At 35.8% G+C, this 22,190-nt stretch overlaps 2 protein-coding genes and 1 pseudogene across 2 annotated transcripts in view; 2 read left to right on the top strand and 1 right to left on the bottom strand.

The window, feature by feature from the left end:
• The window catches only part of LOC118239345 (zinc finger protein 664-like), a 25,546-nt gene extending 20,708 nt beyond the window's left edge, over window positions 1-4,838 (top strand). Inside the window, exons 5-7 of the mRNA XM_035449455.1 lie at window positions 3,797-4,055; window positions 4,177-4,179; window positions 4,226-4,838. Coding sequence (XP_035305346.1) covers window positions 3,797-4,055; window positions 4,177-4,179; window positions 4,226-4,838 — 875 coding nt within the window. The remainder of the gene's footprint in view (window positions 1-3,796; window positions 4,056-4,176; window positions 4,180-4,225) is intronic.
• Window positions 1-22,190, bottom strand: part of LOC113839003 — a 141,975-nt pseudogene that overhangs the window by 84,428 nt on the left and 35,357 nt on the right.
• Window positions 18,100-18,966, top strand: LOC100759978 (vomeronasal type-1 receptor 4-like). Its single transcript, XM_027434482.2, has one exon. It carries the CDS (start codon window positions 18,109-18,111, stop codon window positions 18,964-18,966), a length of 858 nt encoding a protein of 285 aa, XP_027290283.1. The 5' UTR covers window positions 18,100-18,108.

Raw genomic sequence — 22,190 nt, forward strand, 5'->3', positions numbered from 1 at the left:
AGCATCTAGTGAGATGATCATGTGTTATTTCTTTTTTAGTTTGTTTATATGATGGATTACCTTGATGGATTATTGCATGTTGTATCATCCCTGCATCTCTGGGATGAAGAGTATTTGATCATGGTAGATGATTTTTAATGTGTTCTTGGATTAGATTTGTGCATATTTTATTGAATAATTTTGTGTCAATGTCCATGAGTGGGGTCTGTGTGAGGTTCTCTTTTATAGTTGTGTCTTTCTGTGGTTTGTGTTCCAAGTTAACTGTAGCTTTTTAATAAGGGATGGAGATGACTCCTCTGCTTAGCCCTTCTTTACATTTCTGGTAGAATTCTGCATAGAAAACATGTGGCCCTCAAATGACGTTTTTTGGTTTAGAGATTGTGATGATTGCTTCTATTGCATTAGGGGTTATGGGTCTATTTAATTGATTATCTGTTCTTGATTTTTATATGGTAAGTGATATCTATCCTGAAAATTGTCCATTTATTTAAATTTTCTGATTTTGTTCAGTAGAGGTTTTCAAAGTATGACCTGATTATTCTTAGCATTTCCTCGGTGTCCACTGTTATGCCCCCCTTTCATTTCTGATGTTGTTAAATTGCATTTTCTCACTCTGGCTTTTAGTTAGTTTGTATAAAGGTTTGTCTATGGTACTGATTTTCTCAAATAACCAACTCTTTTTTTTCAATAATTCATTGTATTGTTTTCTTTGTTTCTAGTTGGTTGATTTCAGGCCTCAATTCAATTAACTGGCATCTACTCCTCTTGTGTGTGTTTCATTATTTTTGTTCCAGAGTCTTCAGGTGTTCTGTACAGTCACTTAAGTGGGAGTTCTCCATTTCCTTTATGCAGGAACTTATTGCTATGAACTTTCTTCTTAGCACTGATTTAAATGTATTCCATAAGTTTTGGTATGTTGTAGATTTGTTTCCATTGAGTTCTAGAAAGTTGTTGTTCATTACTTTCTTTATTTCTTCCTTGACCATGGGTGATGCAAATGAACACTGTTCACTTTCTATCAGTTTTTAGGCCTTCTTCACATTGTGTTCTTTTTGAATTCTAACTTTAAACAACGGAGATCCCATAAGATACACAGTGTTTTTCCAATTAAATTTTGTCTCCTGAGGTTTCCTTTGTTGCTGTCTTATTGGCCAATTTTAGAGACAGTTTCATGTGGCAGTCAGAAGAACTTACATTTCTTTGTGTTGGAATGGAATGTTTTGTAGATGTCTGTTAAACCCGGTTGAGCCATATCCAAGTTGCTTTATCTCTCTGTTACCATTTTGTCTGTTAGTCTGGTTCAGTGGTGAGAGTGGGGTGCTAAAGTCTTCCACTATTAGTGTGTGTGGTTTAATGTGTTATTTGTTTTAGTAATGTTTCTTTTACAAAGTGTGTACCTTTGTATTTGGGGCATACATGTTCATAATTAAGACTTTGTCTTGATGGATTTTTCCTGTGATTAATATGAAATGACCTTCTTAATCTCTTTTGATTAAATTTTATTTGAAGTCTAATATATTCATTATTAGAGTAGCTACACAAGCTTGTTTATTAGGTCCATTTGGCTGGAAAATCTTTTCTCAACTCTTTCCTCGGAGGTACTGTCTCTCTTTGAAGTTGAATTGTGTTTCTTTTTTTAAAAAAATATTTTATTTATTTACTATGTATGCAACATTCTGCTTCCATGTATATCTGCACATCAGAAGAGGGTACCAGACCTCATAACTGATGGATGTGAGCCACCATGTGGTTGCTGGGAATTGAACTCAGGACCTCTGGAAGAGCAGTCAGTGTTCTTAACTTCTCAGCCACCTCTCCAGCCCGAATTGTGTTTCTTGTATGCAGGAGATGGATGTACTCTGTCTTTGTATGCATTCTGTTATCCTGTGGCTTTTTACGACAAATGACGCCATTGATATTACTAGATATTGATGACAATTGATGGTTAATTCCTGTTATTTTGGATTTGTTGGTGGTGGTGCTATTTTGTGTGTGTGCTTCCCTTTTTGAATTTTGGTAGTGTAATATTATTCAATTGTGTATGTTTTTGTGAGTGCAGCTAACTTATTATGTTGGAGTTTTCCTTCCAGTACTTTCTGTAAGGCTGAATTTGGGGATATGTCTTTTTTTAAATCTGTTTTTTTCATGGAATATCTGATATTCTCCATCCATATTAATTGAGAGCTTGTTAGAGTAGTCTGTGCCGGCATCCATTTTTTACTAGTTTGTTGAACATGTATCTAGGACCTCTGGCTTTCAGAGCTTCCACTGAGAAGTCAGGTGTAATTGGGGTAGGTCTGCTTTATTTATTACTTGGCCAATTTCCTTTACATCTTTTCATATTCTTTATTTATTTTGTATATTTTCTTTTATATTATTATTCAGGAGGGTACTCTTTTTTTGGTCCAGTCTATTTGGTGTTGTGTAACTTTCTGGTCTGATCATAGACATTTCCTTCCTTTTCTTGGGAAAGTTTCTTTTATGATTTTGTTGAATATGCTTTCTGTGACTTTGAGCTGGATATCTTCCCCTTTGTCTATAACTATTATTTTTAGCTTTGGACTTTTCACAATATCTCAGATTTCTTAGGATATTTCTCTTATTGGTTGAGGAATAAAGGTTTTTTTAACAATGGAAAGGCAGGATTTATCTAGGAGTGGGAGGAGGGGAACGGGTTGTAAGAGACTGGTAAGGGGAGAAAGGGATGAAGGTGAAGAACATGAGGGATCTGATTCTCCCCATACTAGGTTCATAAATTCTATAGACAGACTATAGAAAACACAGTTACCAACCTCTTAAATCCTAGAATCCATGAACTTGAGAAAACATGAATTGTTTGTCTTCCAAGTTAAGTCACTTAGTATAATGATTTCAGATCCACGTATTTAAAACCGATGTTTGAAATACCAAAAACAAGTGATGAGTTTATTAGTGTTTCAACTACCACATATGAAGTCAAGATGACTTAATTTAGATTATCACTTGTCCTCAAGTTTTATAGAAAGAATAATAAAAACTTCTTAAGTAATGGCAACTTGATACATTCAGTGCAGAATCCCACCACAACTCTGAGAAGAACAAACACCAACACACTTCCAATGGAAATTAGAAACTTTCCATTTCAAGAACACATCAAAATCATTTTTTTTCTAGGATCAAGGTGGTTTCATCTAAGAGTTGCTTATAAGTGTGAACATAAGTAAAGCAATTCACAAATGAATCAAGAGAACAGTATATAAGAAAGAGAGCACGTGATCATTTATTTAGATACAGAAAAGGCTTCTACAAAATAATTTATTCATTCATGATAAAAATTATGGATATATTATATATCCATATATATAATATAAAATCATATATATATATATGATTTTAGCATTCAAATTACCAAAATAATCATTCTAAATGGAGATTTCTCAAAAATATTCCATATAATTGAGAAAATATAAGATACCCACTCTCTACATACCTCGTCTGGTTTCTGCTTGAAGTCTTAGTTATCAGTCTAAGATAACATGAAGTTCAAGGGACACAGATAGGCCAGAGAAATATCAAAGTATTCTCATTGTACACAATATTTATTTTATATAATTAACATTGAGTGACAATTCTTATGCCTGGTACTAAGGTTATGGCTAGTCTCTGTTTTGTTTTTTATTGTTGTTTAGTATTGTCACAATAAAAGTTATTTCCAAAGGCTATAATCTTCAAGTTCATCAAAGAAAACACGCTGGAGAGAAACCTTACAATTGTAAGGTGTGTGGCAATTCCTTTACCAATGGCTCATATCTTCAAGTTCATGAAAGAATACACACTGGAGAGAAACCTTACAATTGTAAAGTATGTGGCAAGTCCTTTGCCAAAGACTCTCATCTTCAAGTTCATCAAATAAAACACACTGGAGACAAACCTTATAGTTGTAAATTATGTGGCAAATCCTTTATCAATGGCTCTCAAATTCAAGTTCATCAAAGAATACATACTGGAGAGAAACCTTACAATTGTAAAGTATGTGGGAAGTCCTTTACCAAAAGCTCAACTCTTCAAGTTCATCAATAATACACACTGGAGAGAAACCTTACAAATGTTCAGATTGTGGAAAATTCTTTAAACAGAGGTCACACCTTCAAGTGCATCAGAGAATACACACTGGAGAGAAACCTTACAAATGTTCACTTTGTGGAAAGTTCTTTAGCCAGAACATACATCTTCAAAATCATCAAAGAACACACACTGGAGAGAAACCTTACAATTGCAAAGTGTGTGGCAAGTCCTTTACCAATGGTTCAGGTCTTCAAGTTCATCAAAGAAAACACACTGGAGAGAAACCATACAATTGTAAAGTATGTGGCAAGTCCTTTACCAATGGCTCAGGTCTTCAAGTTCATCAAAGAATACACACTGGAGAGAAACCTTACAAATGTTCAGATTGTGGAAAATTCTTTAAACAGAGGTCATACCTTCAAGTGCATCAAAGAATACACACTGGAGAGAAACCTTACAATTATAAAGTATGTGGCAAGTCATTTACCAATGGCTCAGATCTTCATGTTCATCAAAGAACACACACTGGAGAGAAACCTTACAATTGTAAAGTATGTGGCAAGTCCTTTACCAAAAGCTCAACTCTTCAAGTTCATCAAAGAATACATACTGGAGATAAACCTTACAATTGTAAAGTATGTGGCAAGTCCTTTACCAATAGCTCAGTTCTTCATGTTCATCAAAGAGTTCATACTGGAGAGAAACGTTACAAATGTTCACTTTGTAGAAAGTTCTTTAGTCAGATCACACATCTTCAAGTTCATCAAACAATACACACTGGACAGAAATGGTAACATTGTGAAGTAATTGACATGTGTTTTAAACAGAGCTCAAGATTACAAAATTATCAAAAAATACATACTGGAGAGAAGCATTGCAATAAAAATGAATTTGGCAAGGCCTTTACTAAGAGCACAATACTTATATTTCATCTAAGCATATATAACTGACAAAAAGTTATAAATATACAAATTGTGGCAAGTTTGTGTCTATGATTCATCTTCAAAGTCACTACACAACTGGAGAAGTCAGAAGCCTTAATATTTAATGAGTAAGTTACTTGCTATGTCTTTTTACCATGGACCATCTCTGCAAAATCTCACTACATCTGTACATGAGAGAAAACTTATAAATGTGAGTCATGTGGCAAAACCTCTTCTGGGTGCTAAAATGTTAACAATCATTACAGAATCCATTCTAGAATATCACTCACAATATTAAATATGTGACAGTTTTTATACAGTACTCACTTAGTCAAAACTAACAAAGCAGCAGTAATGGAAAAAAACCTAACAAATATAAACTGTTTTCAAAAATTTTTAAAGACACTCAAATCTTAAGCACAGTTGCAAATTCATGAAAGAGACCAACTCAATAGGGAATTACTGTCCCAATACTCATCCAAAAATAAGGTGCTTTATAATGTGAGTTTTGGAAGGAAATTTTAGCATAGTTGATACTTTATTCACGGTTAGATAAGTGGCATTACTAAGCATTATGATCATTGTCAGGTTAATCCCATTCTACCAAGAAATAAAATAGTTATTCCAAAAGGACTGTTGGGAAACAATCCTCATATTCAGCAATATATTTGTCAGTACTACACTGAAATCATGTATTAAAATGATACTGGATGAATTTGAAAATGTTTGAAGTTATAAATGTTTAAAATGTAAATGGTTATGCCAGGGTAAATTTACTGATATCCACACAATTCAACATTACTGCATAATTTTCTGTATGTTTTATGGAACAGAATATTGAACATTTATTTATAATCACTTTCATATAACTACCATTGTGTTGCTATTGCTTGAAATTTTACAGAATGTATTAAAGATTGTTTTGAACCGAATTTTTATTACCATTTTCTCAATTATAAATAAATACAATATAACTTGTTTTCAATTACTGCTGATGTGGAATGGTGAACATTCAGTTTATACTAGTGTTGGGTAATCAGTGTCAGGATTTGCAATACAAAAAATTTCCAGAAAACATCACCTGAAAATACAGAACAAATGGTTTTATGAAAACGGTAACAGATTTAATCTTTAGAAGCAGATGTGGGGGAAAAGAAGGCCTAATTATGTGAAGGCCTGAGTGGGTTTGTGAGTGAACTTCAGCTATTCACATGGCCAGAGTTAGGTCCAAGACCAGACAATGAGACACAGTAAAAAAGAAAATTAACTGAAAACTCACTTTCCCTCATTGATTAAGGCTAGGAACATAACAAAGCCTCCTGTGTTTGTGTGAGGATGTTGACAGTTTATGTAAAAAATATCCAACATGTTTGGTTTGAATGTTATAGAGTCTAAAAATACTGAAATGTGTCAAGAATGCCTACCTATATAACTTTGTATAATAACCATGCCACTCAAAAATCAATCAATACGTAATAACCCTTTGAATCTATTTAGATGTAGCTATTTTATCCACAGAGATTCTGAGAGTAGAAATTTCCCAATAAAAATTTTTAAACAGAGAGAATAAGCATTGGCAATTCTACCTATTCTTGGAATATGTACTACTACATAACAAAGTAGTCACCAGACAAGCAAAGTGACTGAAACTAATTTTCAAACCTGGAAACATGACTCATCTTACTCAGAAATTGTTGTTTCTTCAAAATCTGATCTCATAGTTTGTGCATGTGCATGTCAGTTTTTCATCTCTTTCAAACTTGACAGAAATTTAGTTTATTTTGAAGGAGAGCGTGCACTGTATTCATGGATAGAATACAAAATCTATGTCTTAAATAGAAAATTCTGCATATCATTTATTCTGCCCCATGGTTTGTACCTCCAGGAAAAAATTAATCTGTAACTTGTATAATGAATCATGATAAATAATTACTCTAGAAATGAATAACTGAAGAATTTTTCCTATAATAACTTGCACAATACTGGTTCAGCCATATGTGACGGCAACTACAAAAGTCATAAAGCCATTGCAGCTGCTTGACCAAAATCCAGCTGAGACATATGATAGTTGCCCTGTCATTTTTGCTTTTGATATTGGCACATTGCAGGTTTAGGGACTCTTAACATGTGCAAGATGTGGGGGTATTAGATTATTGGAAAATTTCTTCTAAACCATTTATACCTTCTTGCAGACATGTTGCTTCTATAATTTTCCAGGAACCATACTACCCTTCCCAATTTTAGGGAGATCTCCTTCTATTTGGAATTTTTCTTACAAATTGGAGGTTGTTACACAAACACAGAAGCCAAAGGTCATTTTATGATACTTGAAACATCTGACCTATACTTACTCAGGAACAAGCTATTCAAAAAAAATAAAAAAGTTCATGAAGATTATGTGGGCGAGAGGAGTTGGCTGCAGATCAGATTGTAAGCCTCTGCCCACTTTACAATCAGGTAATTATGTGGCATACAGAGCAACCAAGTGAAATTAGCTGAATACCAGAGGACTTAGGGAGAACCTGCTCCAAGTCCACCTCCAGGGTATGGGGAAAAATCCACGAATGTGTCCAGGGCTAGAATTTCCTACCCAAGACAAAGATAAGGAACCACACATTTTCTGATGGAAAATTTCTCTTTGACTTCATATGAAAAACCCCAATCTGAAAAATCTCTCTGTCTCCACACAGATACATTGTTTACATATAGCTGCATTTTTTTCTTAACCTACAAACATCTCTCTCCTGCATTGCCAGGAATCTCAACACACAGTCACAGCTCTTTTCTATACAGCTTAACATTTCGTGTCTTCACACAGTTACAGCCTTCGCCACACAGCCACCGCACACCACACCGCACATACATGTCTCTGACATACATGTCTCTCTTTTATACAGCTACATCTGTTTTATCTCTCTAAACACTTAGCTACATCACTGTACACTTTTCTTATACTTCTTACATCTTCCCCACTCCTCTCTTCTCTCAGACTTTTCCTACACACTCAGCTACGTCTCCCCTACACCACACTCATCACATCCCCTTCTCGGGTCTCCATGCACAGGTCTCTTGATTTCTCTGCACACCTGTCCTGTTCTCTCTCAACACAGCTTTCACTCTACAGTGCTCTCTACTCTACATCATCATCATCTCCTTCCAGAGGAAAAACTCTCAACACATAAGAGTAACATTTTTTGGGTCACAAATCATTTCTTCAGTAACCAATAAGACAGGATCATGAAAAGTCACAACTAATTGCAGCTTGGAATGTCACAGTGAGCAGCCAATGAGCCAACTTGCATGTAGCTTTAAATTGTCAGGTTTCACATACAGTGACGTTGAAATCCAGGACTTAATTATTGCATTTTTTTTCTCCCTCTCTTCAGCCTCCGTACTTTATTTTTACCACCTTAGATAGAATAGTCCAAGTTCACAGATGCTGTACACCCTCCCTTAAGCCATGGGATGCTGGAGGTTTGTTGTCATGGCAGCAATATTTTGCTGTTTTGATATTCAATTATTTGGAGCACACAGCTGTCTCTCCCTCGCTCTGTCTTTATACTTTTGTCTCATCATGTTCCCATGTTAACCCATACATTTAAAATATTTTTTTCCAAAATAACCTATTTTTTGAGGCTCTTTCGAGACGCAGTCTCAATCTGTAAGGCCCAGTATCTGGAACACATGGTCAGTTTCCTTCCTCAGTTTTTTAAATTGTTCTTATTTAGAATGTACATTCTATGCACTGAGCAAGTTTGGAATCTAATGTATTTTCCATAACAGAAATTATAATGAAGTCTGGCTTATCATAGTCCTTAAAATGCTCTTTTGGGAACTTTGCCAGCCTAGACAAGTCATTTTTTTAAGATAAGTTTATCATATACTACATTTGCAGTTACTTGTGTATCACTTTTTCAACCCGCTGGCCCTTTCCAATGAAATACCTCTTACACTTGCCATTTCTTAATGTTTTAACTTCTGCTGTTACCTTAGTGTAAATGAACAAATTTGAGCTGCAGTCACCCGATGAAAGCCTTGTCAGACCTTTCCAACAAATCATTAAATATTCTGGCACAATTTTCCTATGCAAATTTTGCAATATTGTTTGTCATATTTCTTGAAAATTCTTCTTGGACTTTGTGGAGGATTGGATGATTTGGGGCAGGACTTTCCAAAAATATGTTTCCTCAAGCAAATATGGTCTCTCCATTAATACTTATCTTTGGCTCTTTTCTGGTCACATGATGTTTCTTCTGATATGCCAAGATAGTCACTGAGATTCCCAAAAGCAAAAAGTTTCTGCTGGTCTCAGGTCCATTTTGACTTGCTGTTTGATTTACAGTTCTATGACTTCAGTGACTGTGTTGAAATCCTTTTGCTTTGCTCAGAAAACCACATGGCTTTCAGTAACAGGTGTGAAGTATGGTTGTGCCCAATTGTGTGCCTTATAGCAATTCATGTGTGTGATATAAGCTAGAATCATCTGGAAAGACCAAATATGTTGTGGTTTTAAATATCATATTTACTTATTTATTGCCTTAACACTAGGTCCCTTGCAGTCCAGGCTTGTCTTAAATTCACTATAAAATTGAGGCTGACCTTGAAGTCCTTGTTGTCCTAACTCTGACTCCTGATTGCTGGAACCACAGGTTTCTGCTTATATACTTGCCTAATTTCACATTTCATATTTCTTGTTAAGTTTATTACATTTTTTCCATTTTTGTCATCAATGTTAGTGATGTCTTCGTTTTAAAATATTTTTCAATTAGTTATAACTGGCACGCAAGAAAATAACTGATACTTATATTTTTTAATTTTAAGTGATCTAATACTAATCTTTGCCTATTATAATCTGGCCAGTAGAATGTCTACACAACATACAGAAGGCCTTGGGCTTGATTCATAAAAGGGTAGCATACATGCTTGATGGCATGAGAATCAGAATATCTAGGCAATTCTCAGCTACATAGTGATTTCAAGGCCAGTAGGTGATTCAAGGGCCTCTGACAATGAATGAATGAATGAATGTATGAACAATCAAAACCTTTGTTCTTAGTAGCATCAACATCTTTTCAGAAAATTCTTTTAACTTTCCTAGACATGAAATCACAATCTTAACCATTTCTGAAATTCTGTAATTTAGTAGATCTAAGCAGAGTTAAAGAGGTGGAGGTAAACAATGAGTTCGTTATTGCTTTTAGAGACATACTTACGTTTTCAAACTATGAATAATGATGTGAGCTATTTGATATAATGTATTTTAGCATTTCAAAATTAATTTTGTTATCATTAATAACCATTTTATTTGACATAACATCCCCAATTACATCTCCCTCCCATCCACCCACTCCTCCGACCAATCCCCCGATCCCAAACCTTATCCACTCCTCAAGGAGGGTGAGACCTCCTATTGGGGATCATCAATGTCAGACACATCCTTTGGGGCAGGGCCTACGCCCACCCTGTGTGTCTAGGCTTAGAGAGTATCCCTCCTTATGGACTGGACTCCCAAAGTCCATTCGTGCTCTAGGGATAAATGCTGGTTCCTCAGCCAGAGGTCCCATAGACTGCTCAGGGCCTCCAGCTGACACCAATCTTCAGGGAACCTGGTTTGGTCCTATGCAGGTACTCCAATTATCAGACTGGGTGCTTTGTCTCCCATTTGTTAAGGTCAGCTGTTTTTGTGAGTTTTTCCAGCATGGTCTTGATCCCTTTGCTCATTAGTCCTCCTTCTCTGCAACTGGATTCCAGGAGCTTGGCTCAGTGTTTTGCTACGAAACTCTGCTTCTGTTTCCATCAGCAATTGGTTTAGGCTCTATGATGGCATTTAAGGTGGTCATCAATGTCATTATAAGAATCAGTAATCTCTACTTTAAATCATTAGTGTGCATAACCACTAATAAAAGGTTTCATATATCAGTAGACTGAGGGAATAAATGCGAATAAGAAATTAATCATCACCTATGATCATCAATCCTAGCAAGAAAGGCACATCAGCTAATAATAAGTGGGCTGTTTTGTTCCTGTTTCCTGAACTTAAAAATATTCCTCATTCAACTATTTGTCTTTCTAAAACACTATAATGTATTCTTGGGCTTTTTACCTCAAATCTACTTGACAACAAAACCCTGAAGGATGATTACTATAGACATGATAACATGGAGGGTCTGACTCCCATGAATTGTCAATGATAGACAAAAGACTGCAGACAACCACTAAATGCTAAGATTGGGAAAAATAGTCTTCCCCAGGGAATAACTTCCTAACTGGGCATCAAATACTTCATATGCATAAAAATAACACTGAATGGAATATGTAATTTGTATTTGTATATTCAAGTGTGTGTGTGTGTGTGTGTGTGTGTGTGTGTATGTGTGTGTGTGTGTGTGTGTGTGTGTAAAATAGCATATAAAGAAACATAGGACATTAATCTGAAAAAATTATGTGTTGCACATGTAAAGAAAAGGGGGAACTGATTTAAGTATACTTAAATTTAAAAAATAAATGAGATAAATATATAAATTTAAATTGAATGTTTCATGGCAGAATCCACTTTTCTCTTTCCCAGAATATTTTCATGCCATCTTTTATATAATTAGTTTGTACTACATGATACTAAGTATTTTAATACTGTCTTTTCTACTTGTAATGTCATGCTTTTCTTTTTACTTCTGCTTCATTAGATGTTCTCAGTTTTGACTGTTTTCCTGCTGAGTAGTAGAAATCAGAGAAGAATAGTTATTTGACAGTTCATAAATAAGTTGAATAGTTTCAATATTCTATAGTGTTTAGGGCTCTGTGTTCCTTAGATGGAAAGTCCCTTTTCTGAGGATACCATATACTTCAGCCATAGACCTTGAGGAATCAAGCCTGCAGACAACTAGAAGCTTCTTCCCTAGTGAATAGTTTTCATAGTTCTGCAAGTAATGATTAATCTTATCCATGTGTGAACCCTGAGAGCTGTATCTGCAACAAACCTGGTGCAATAATTTCAAGAACATCATGGGAATAAACAAACATTTCATGATAGCAATGAAAGTCCACATCATAAGATTAAAACATATGCATGGCACTATTCTCAGAGCCAAATCATGTGGCTAGAGAGTCCGTATACCCTGGGAAAGAACATAATACTATTTTTCTGCTAATTGGATAATAGTAATAAACTGTTTTCTATGCTTTCATCCTATATATAGGATTAATGTATCTCTAAACACTCACCAGACATGCTTCTTTTTTCACTCAATGATTAAAATGTGCAGGCCCATATTCTCATAGGTGCTGAGAATAAGATGCTCTGGAAGTTTCACCTTCAAATGGAACATCTCTACCACACCTCTACCTCTAAACACCCAGGGATCACCATTTAAGAACAATCAGAAAGTGTGTATGAACCATAACCAGAGGTATCATAATGATGAAAAGGAAACAGGATTTGCCAAGATAAAACAGAGCACTTATGAATATGAAGTACTTGTTAGGACATTATTCACAAAATTAAGATAGACAAAATCACAGAAGAGTGAAGGGGGTCCGGAAATGGCGCTCCTAGCTCAATAGCAGTTGACTACAGATGGCTTCTGGGAGAAAAAAATGTCAGATTTCTTTAAGAATTCAGCCTTTAACATGTAAGAATGCTTCCATAGTGTCCACTGAATTAGACACTTTCTAGATTCAGAAAGTAGACTCAGAGATTGTTTGGTTTTGATCATGTGATATTTACAGAGAATAGTGGTGGGAGGGGATGAAAAGAAATTAGAAAGGAAATAATGGACATGCACTGAACTGAAACTCATATGGATCTATGAAGTACTCAAAGAAAAATACTAATTACAAAATGTGATAATTTTTCACTTTTAAAGAACTAAAGACACACTTCGTTGCCAATTTTTTGAAATTGACATCACCTTCCACAGGAGATTTATTCAGTCTTCAATGGATTCTGAAAACTCAATGCCTTTGTCTCTGTGGAGCTTTTCAAAGAATCACTTATGTCTATGTGCTAATGAGCAATGAGGAAAGTCTCATGAATTATTTTTGTCGCCCAAAGCAAACACTTTCATTGCCACTGCAGGGAAATGAAAATTGCAATTCTGCAGGGAGGGGAGGTCACAGAACTCTAACTCAGGTTTGAGCTGCCGCTATTACAACTCCTTCTTAAGAGTCAGGATCTGCAGAATGACAGCACCATCCTACAGATGCATGAAGCCTGGTGAGTACTTTGCATTTCAGTTGGAGCAGAAGAGTCAGTCAATGGGAGAGAACTGGATAAGAGCTCATGTCCAGTTATGGGAATCTGAGGTAGCACAGATCTGTGGAATACAGAGAAAACGCAGTAGATTAATTCCATTACCAAGTGGTGACTGAGGATTATAGAAGTCTTCAAACCTTGTGCCGTGACTTGTTGGTTCTTAGTGTAGCTTATAATCCCCACTGAAGGTGACTGTGGGTATACCAGAAGAATGCAAGCCATCTGTTAGGGTGCTGAAGGGCTGTTGCAATAAGTCAATGTGATCATTCAGCTTACCTTTCATCATGTGTTCATTATTTTGAAGTCTTATTATTATGGTTAACATAGGATTTAATGTCCAAATTGGGCATTAAATTGGAAATAGAAAAGGCACACAACCCTGGGAAAATGCAGGATTTGAATATGTTGCTGGAGTGAAAAAAAAACAACATTATTATGAGATACTATTTTAATCATCTGGTTATAGACCAGGAATAACTCTGTCTATAGTGAATAGGCAGTGGTAAAATGACTGCTTTGAAAACTCTCCCTCTTGAACTTGAAAAAGTGACAGGGAAGGTAATGTAGAGTATAACTATTGTGCAATGACAGACAGAATGTAAATATTTCATAGATAATCAGCACAGTATGAGGGTATTGTGAATTTTCATATTGACTTATTACTTAGTTTCGGCATCCTCACAAGGGGCCTGCATTATCCTGATGTTATCCACAGTCACCCTCAGTTTGGGATTTATATTACAGTAAGAACCAACAGGGACTCACACATGGTTACGAACACTTATATTTTTTCAGTCACACCTTAGTAGTGGGATCATTCTTGTGCATCCTCTCAGTGTTCCTCCAGTCAGTTTTTACCTTAGATTTCCATCAATGGTTTTCTCTCTTGTATTTTGAGCAGAATCTTATAACATTAAATCTCAACTGCTTTTTTGCCAATAGAACTTAGGCCCTTGCACACAGCTGGCCTGGACACTACCACTGAGCTAATTTTAATCCACTTTATAGTTATATCCCATCGGACAATATTAAGGTTTCACATTATTCTGACTATTCTTGATTATCTCACATGAACAAATTGAATTTTAAATCATCATGAATTCTATTGTAATAGATAAATCATATAGGAGAATGAGAAGGGGAGAAGAGGAGGGAGCAGGAAGTGAGGGAGCAGAAACGTTGAGTCAGGGGAAGAGTAGATGATAAATCATATAATAATAAAAGAATCCAGTGGTGGTGGGGCATAACTTTTATCTCATTTGTAAAACATAGGTAGAAAGGTCTCTGTGAGCTCTAGATCAATATGATCAACATAGGGAGGTCGAGGAAAGCTAGAGTTACATAATGAGTCCCTGATTGAAAACAACAACAATAATTATTAGCAAACACATGCAGGATTTTAAATGAATGATTTTATTAAATTAATTTTCTTCTCAAGATGTTATTTGTTAATCACATATTAGCATTTCATATTGCATTGTGTAGAGAGTAATAGTGTTAGAAATTCACTGGTACCACACTATAGCCTTTATCTCAGCAAAAACAGCAATGCATATTTTCAGTGAAATCATAAATTCCTGGTGTATGTGTACTTGTGAAATTACCTGGGAGTTGTGGCAATTCCTATGATGTCAATCAACACTTAGGCAATATTTATTTACAATCTGATCTTATAAGCTTTACTTGTAGTTTGTATTTTCCTGTGGAGTGAACAGTCATATTAAAGTGAAAACTCAATTATGTATATGTATATAATGAATATAAAATATATATAATGTATATAATATATTTATATGTATTCTATTTTTATTGTGTGTAAATGAATGTTTTGCCTGAATGTATATGTGTGCCTTATGGAATTCAGTGCCTACAGTGGCCATAAGAGTGTATCAGTCCCCACCTAAACTGGAGTGCAAGTAATTGTGAGCCAACATGTGGGTGCTGGGGAGCAAACCCAGGCAGTCTACAACAGCAGCAAGATTCTACACCACTGAGCCATCTCTGTAGTCCTCTCAAATGTGAGTTTACCGCAAACAAGTGTACAGTTACATAACAACAAATTGAATTTTTATGTTAGGAACATAAACTGTGTTTAAGAAGTGAATTCGTTTAAGAACATCTCTCATGGCTTTGTGATCACGGTCCTACGTGACTGTGTTTGTGGTGTACCATACACTTTCATGTCCATAATGTATCCACTTTGCCTCTAAACATGTTTATGGGTTAGTTACTTCTCCTTAGTGTTTCTGAGGTCAGATCATTACAGTTACAAAAATATAGAGGTGTCAAAATAACAGGATATGAATTATTCATAAGTTGCCACTTCTAACAGCCTTATATGCACTTAATTCATAAAAATGTTATTTGTTATTATTCATAAATTTTTAAAGAAATAACCTAAGTGAATATTTGCTATTGAGAATATTGGGGCTAAATTTGTGACCAGTATATTCATGTGCATTGTACTATGTGAAGAAAAGTATTCATTATCAGAGTGGGCAAAGTGAACTGCCTTTTCTGTGCAAAGGAGTGGTATCAGAGAGTGGTGGTCATTGGTTCCTACTTAATTCCTTTAACATCTCTTCTTCACTAAAATGAAAGCAGGTGTGCATTGAACTTCTCAAGTCTCAAAGATGTGGTACAGATATTTCCTAGTCACTGACATTACAAAAGTCTCCAAGGCCAGAGCAGAGCTTAGCAGCAGCACTCCAAGGTGCTTATTGGAGCACCTTGTCAATACTTGTAATTTTCTCTATTCTACCTGGTGTAGTTATGTAGGTCCATTGGCATCCATTTCTGAGAAATGTGTGCGGTGTCCCAGCATGTATTTTCTATTTGTTCATTTTATTGCCTTTTGTTTTAGTTAGCTTAAATGTAACTAGTTTATTTAAGCCTTTATCTTATTTAAAGTTTTGGTGACCCGATCCTTCTTCTCTCCATGTCTCCTCTCGTAGTCCAGCTTGTCTCATGCATACACATTATTTTCCTTCTCTGCTCACAAATGATGTGTTTTCTTTCCTTCCATAACCTCACATATGGTAACTCTTTTTTAACTCTCTTATGGGTCACATTCATGTTACCTGGGCTTAAATTGAATTCATCCCACTTATACTCATTTTTCTAACACTCATAACTACTAAACCTCATTGACACAGAGTGTAAGCTAGTGATGTGTCTGGGCCAGTCTTGCCTCACTGAATAGAAGACTTTGTACATTCTGCTATAGCCTTTCCCTAGGGTGTTCTACAGGGCCAGTGCCTAGAGAAGGGAAGACCGCCAGTATCTGATAGTTCCTTAGGTCACAGCTCATATCTCCTCTCTGTTTAAAACTGTTCAGATACCAAGATTCATTGTCCATTTTGTCCCAGGTCTTGGTTGTGCAGGAGACAGTCATTGCATTGGCGATGATTAGATGGAGCAATTGGATTTTTCCTAGGACTGCATTTTTGAACCCAGTACTGATCCACAGCTGCTTCTGCCTATTCCATCAAGGAGATCTCAGCTCCTTAAGAGGATTTCAGACAACTTCTCCTGCAGAAATATAGTATGGTGTGTTGTGACTTTACACCGACTTCGCTGCACGGATGGACTGTGTAATCCACTGACTTATTTCTATCATTTCCTATCTAAGCCAATGGGATGCTGCATGATTCTCCCAGACACAGTTTCAAATGAGACACAGGACAGCACTCCAGCAGCTATCATTATCAGATAACGCCCTTATTTTTGACATTGATAGTAGCATTTTCTGCCTTTCTCTCTTCTGTTTATATTCTGTGAGATTTCATCTTGGCAGATACCTCTTTCTATCTCAATGGCCTGAAATGAGTGTGCACACATGTGTGTTTCTATAGTTTATGATTTTCATGAATCCATGTCTTAGCATGATGGAAGTTGTCAGTTCAAGCATCATTCGAATGCACATTTTGTTTTTCGTAACATTTCCTAATAAAAGACTATTGTATGGTAATGGCCAAAAGACAACTCAGCATGACCAAAGTCAAAATTGAGAAATTTTATTCAGTGGATTTGGTTACTACATGGAAGGAAACACTTCTCACAGTGCAGACTGAAATTCATCCTACAGAGAGTTTGGAACAAGGGTAATACTGATTGGCACTTGTCTCAGGTGGGTGGGTCTTAAAGCAATGAATAACATTAAAAGAAGTTAAATACAGACAGTTATTTGGGGTATTTTGACTCCCAGGTTGTAGAACAGGGTTGGGTACTTTTCCACGAGAATTTTCATGAAGGGATTACAAAAGATAGAGTTAGTTTCATATTAAATCACAGACAGCTCCAGCTGAGGCAAGATGAAGGAAACTTTATCATAACAAATTACCAGAGGTATATTCTCAGAGGCATTACAAAAAAATTGTCTATTCATATCTTTTATTATTAGATGAGAGATAAATGTAGTATTAATATATTCTATTTTGTGAACATTATTTAAATTGTTTTCTTTTACACAATAAGTAGAAAATATCGATATATTCTGGAAATCTTATATTGGATTTGTTCTATAGGTTGTAAAATTTCATTGTTTCTTGTGGGCCAATGTCACAACATTGGGAATGTTTTGTTTACTATGAAACATGATGGCTCTCCTTCCATCTGATGTGGAATCAGAGATATTTGCTCATTCTCACAGTAACATACATGGAAAGTAACTTCTGCCAAACTTTATAATGAGGTCTTTTTTTTGTTGGGATTTTCCTTGAACACCTGAACTTTTTGAGTCCTTCTCTTAGTCCTTAAGTTTCAGGCTCTCAGTAGCGCCATCAAATAAAGGCTTATACCCTGATGGAAGTCTGTAAATATTTGTCACTATATATTTGACCAGAAGAATAGCAGCATCATATACTTAACGAAATTGTGCCAAATCACAGAATGGATTTCTGGAATCTGGCAATTGGCTTTATTTACTTATCACAAACTACAGCTGGAATTCTGGGAAATTTCTCCCTAATTTTCTACTATGTAATCCTTTACTGGAGAGAAAACACATTAAAGCCCACAGATTGGATTCTCATTCACATATTGACAGCCAATGCCTTGATCATTCTCTCTACAGGAGTGCCCCAAACAATGGCGGTTTGGGGATTTAAGCATTTCTTGAATGATTTTGGATGTCAGCTCCTGTTGTACATTCAAGGACTTGGTAGGAGTGTGTCTATTGGCACCACCTGCCTCTTGAGTGTCTTCCAGGCTTTGACCATTAGTCCCAGGAAATCATGTTGGAAGCATCATAAAGTCAAAGTTGAGAAGATCACTGGCTACCACGTCTCCCTCATTTGGATCCTGTTCATCTTGATTTTTCCATACTCATTTGTTAATTCGGGTAGCAAAAATGTGACAATAAAACGAGATTTAGGTTACTACTCCATTGTAGTGTGGGATGGAATTGGCCCTTCACTCTATGCAGCACTTGTGGTGTGCCCGGAAGTCTTCATTTCTGTGCTCTTGGTGTGGTCCAGTGGCTCCATGATTTTTATTCTGTACAGACACAAGCAGAGGCTTCAACACATCCGCAGCACTCATGGTTCCAGTAGAAAATCTCCTGAATCCAGAGTCACCCAGAACATTCTGATCCTTGGGTCTACCTTTCTGGCTTTTCATACTCTCTCCTCCATTTTAAGAGGCTACATTATTTTTTTATATAATCATAATTGGTGGCTGGTGAACACCAATCGAATAGCTTCTCTCTGTTTTCCATCATTTTTACCCTTTGTTCTCATATATCGTTAATCTATTGTATCCAAGCTTTGTTTGGTCTCTATAACAAATAAGAATAATTTAATCTCATTTTAACTATGAAAATAATATATTTTTCTCAGTATCCAGTTGTTTACTCACCAGTCACTCTTAAATTGCCAATACAGAATGTAAAGTAGTTAGCAGGTTGTCTTTTTAAGGTTAGCTGAAATGAATATGAAAGCTTTGTCAGCTGGTTGATTCAGCAGTCTTCATGAGCCAATCCCATCTTTTGATGCCTATAGAACTATTCAACATGAAGCTGTGAGAGTCTTTACTCTGCCCACCTGATGTGCAAAGGATCCAGCAAAATGCTGTCGATAAAACTGCCATTCTTGTAGCTTTCATTCTGTAAGGTGATCTTTAATCCTTGTTGACTTCACAGAGCTCAGTGTAGTATATTCTAATTGCATGGATACTGAAATAGTGACTGGCAATGAACTTGTATGTCAGAAGGTCCTCTTCCCATGACAACTGCTTTATCCAACATGAATGCCAGAAAAAAACTGGATTATTATCTTTCAACTTTTATAAAATCAACTCAAAAGGACAAATAGTTTTGGTATTTTGCTGAACATATTTTGATATTATTTTATAAGAACCAGCATCAGCAGGGATATTGATTTGTATATATTCTTTGCTGATGTTGTCTTTATATGGTTTGTCATCAGTGTAATGCTATCTTCTCTAAAGAGTTAAGATGAATTTAACATAGCCATTATGGAAATCAGTTGTGGCTTTTCAAAAACACCTGAAAATGGAATCACTATTTTACCCAGGTATTCCATCTTTGTGTGTATCTACCAAGGACTCCATATCATACACTGTAGACATTTGCACACCCCTTTTCATTGCTGCTTATGTACTATATGACAGAAAACAGAAGCCACTTAGATACCTGTAAACAGATACAGTGACAGTTAAAATGTGTCTATATGCAAAATGGATTATCATTTGACAACATGGAGACATGATGACAGGAAATATGTCAGCAAATTGTTGGATGTATAAGGGGTAACTTTAACCCAGGTCACATAAACTCAGTATGAGATTAAAACATCACATGATTCCCATCATATGAAAATATTATACAATAACACCTACAATTATATAATCAAAGGGGTGTCCGTATAATAACTTCAATATCACATTTGGAAAGGAGACCAATAAAGGTAGTATTAAGTGAGGACCAGATAAAAAGATGCATATTCATGAAAAAGGATATAAGTTAATTATTTTCTATTTCCCGTTTTTTCTGCTACATAAAATGTAATGGCTAGTGACAAGGTAAAAACATAAGCAAAACTGGATGGCTTCACCAGGGCTATTCAAACTACACTGAAGTTTAGTGAAATGTACAGTACTTTGGCCTGGCCAATTATTACTATGATTCACTATTTCATTGTTGCCTAGTAATGCTTTTAGTTGTGAGTTCATTAAATAAACTGATATTAGTTAAAAATGAAACATCATTACATATTTTTCAAAGATACCAGTGTATTCCACATATCGCTAGCAATAAATGTAAATCGCTATGAGTAAGTCTAAATGACAGAAAGAGCATGATTGTTATAATAGATGCCAGAAAATCTTGTTTTCCTTTTTTGAACATATTATTGAAAGTAGAATCTACTCTTAAACAACATAGCCTGAATACACTCCATCTCCCTTGAAACGTCTCCCCACTCCCCTTCCTTGTAGATCCACTCCCTTTCAGTCATTTGGAAGCAATAGGATTCTCAGACAAGAAAAAACATAACAAATTAAAATATAGTAAGATAAAACCATCATATGAAAGCCGGGCATTGGTGGCGCATGCCTTTAATCCCAGCACTAGGGAGGCAGAGGCAGGGGGATCTCTGTGAGTTCGAGGCCAGCCTGGTCTCTGCTTCTATGGTACTCTTGTTCTATGACTCCTTCCAAATCAAATATTTTAGATGATCCCCTATATCCTCTTTGTTCCACTCCCAATGCTTTTTGGTTCAATTTTAGTAATTTACAACTTCTCTTGTCATGAATACATACTCTTGACACATGAGCCTCTGTCATTGCCATTGAGAACAATTCTTTAAACTCATGACCACAGCTGTCTTAATTTTATTCCGCTCATTCTCTCCCTCCTAACTATTCCTTTTAAAAATGTGGCTCAAATGGAAATGAATTGTGTTTACAAGTCATTACTTAATTATAGTACTATACAGAAAGCACTTTTAAAGATTAAACATAACTGGAGGTGATCTGTAATGGTGTGCCTATTCCTTATAAGATGCTTATGTCCTAGCCCTTGACTGGAGATTTAAAGTATGCAGGTTTTATTATGCTGAGATGGGATCTATTCATCGATGGACACTCCATGGCATTTATAATGGTGGATATTAATAAAATACTTTCTGACATCTGGACATGCAAATTGATTTTCTCATTTGATTCTGCTGGTAGCATGTTGCAACCTTCCCTCTTACAGCATATTCACATCCAAATTGTCTTTTATGAAAATAAGATATACTAATAAGATAAGACAAATTAAAACAAATTTTTGAAAAAGATGAAAACTACTGATCAGAATAAAAAACAAAATGAGAATAAAAGCTTCAGATATTTTCGAGCTAGAGTACCAAGTGACAAGTTCTGCAATGGCCAGAGAAAGCTCACAGATAATGCATTAAGTAAGAGGCTAAGATTTATATGAGAGGAACTTTTAAAAATGCTCTGATTCATGCAAACATAAATAAAGAAAATAATCCTGTTTTGTAGACTGCGCAAATATTAATAAAAATAAAGTTACCTGAATGAAACTAAACTTAATATGCAGATACAGACTCTCTGAACAGGATGGCACCCATAGTGTGTTGATTGGTTAATTATTAAGCACTCTACATATAAGTTACAGTTGTGTAGCTTTGTCCTCTTGTGGAACTCCAAACAGTGGCTACAGGGGCTGTCTACTATTATTGTCTAGATTTATTTGTTATATATACACAGTGTTCTGTCTGCATGTATCTTTTCAACTCTTTTCCTGGCTTTTGGGACCCTACTCCTCATGCTAGGTTGCCTTGCCCAGTCTTAATACACGAGGGATCCTTAGTCTTACTGCAACTTGTTATGTCTTGTTGGTACTCACAGGTGACCTGACCTTTCCTGAACAGAAATGGAAGAGGAGAGGCTGGATGGGGACAGAGGGCAGTGGGGAAAAGGGAACTGAGGGGATATGAGAGAGT

Source organism: Cricetulus griseus, chromosome 9, assembly GCF_003668045.3.
Source record: "Cricetulus griseus strain 17A/GY chromosome 9, alternate assembly CriGri-PICRH-1.0, whole genome shotgun sequence".
NCBI classification, from domain to species: domain Eukaryota; kingdom Metazoa; phylum Chordata; class Mammalia; order Rodentia; family Cricetidae; genus Cricetulus; species Cricetulus griseus.

Coding starts and splice junctions, on each gene's coding strand:
- LOC100759978 (XM_027434482.2), top strand. CDS start 18,109: ATGGATTTCTGGAATCTGGCAATTGGCTTTATTTACTTATCACAAACT.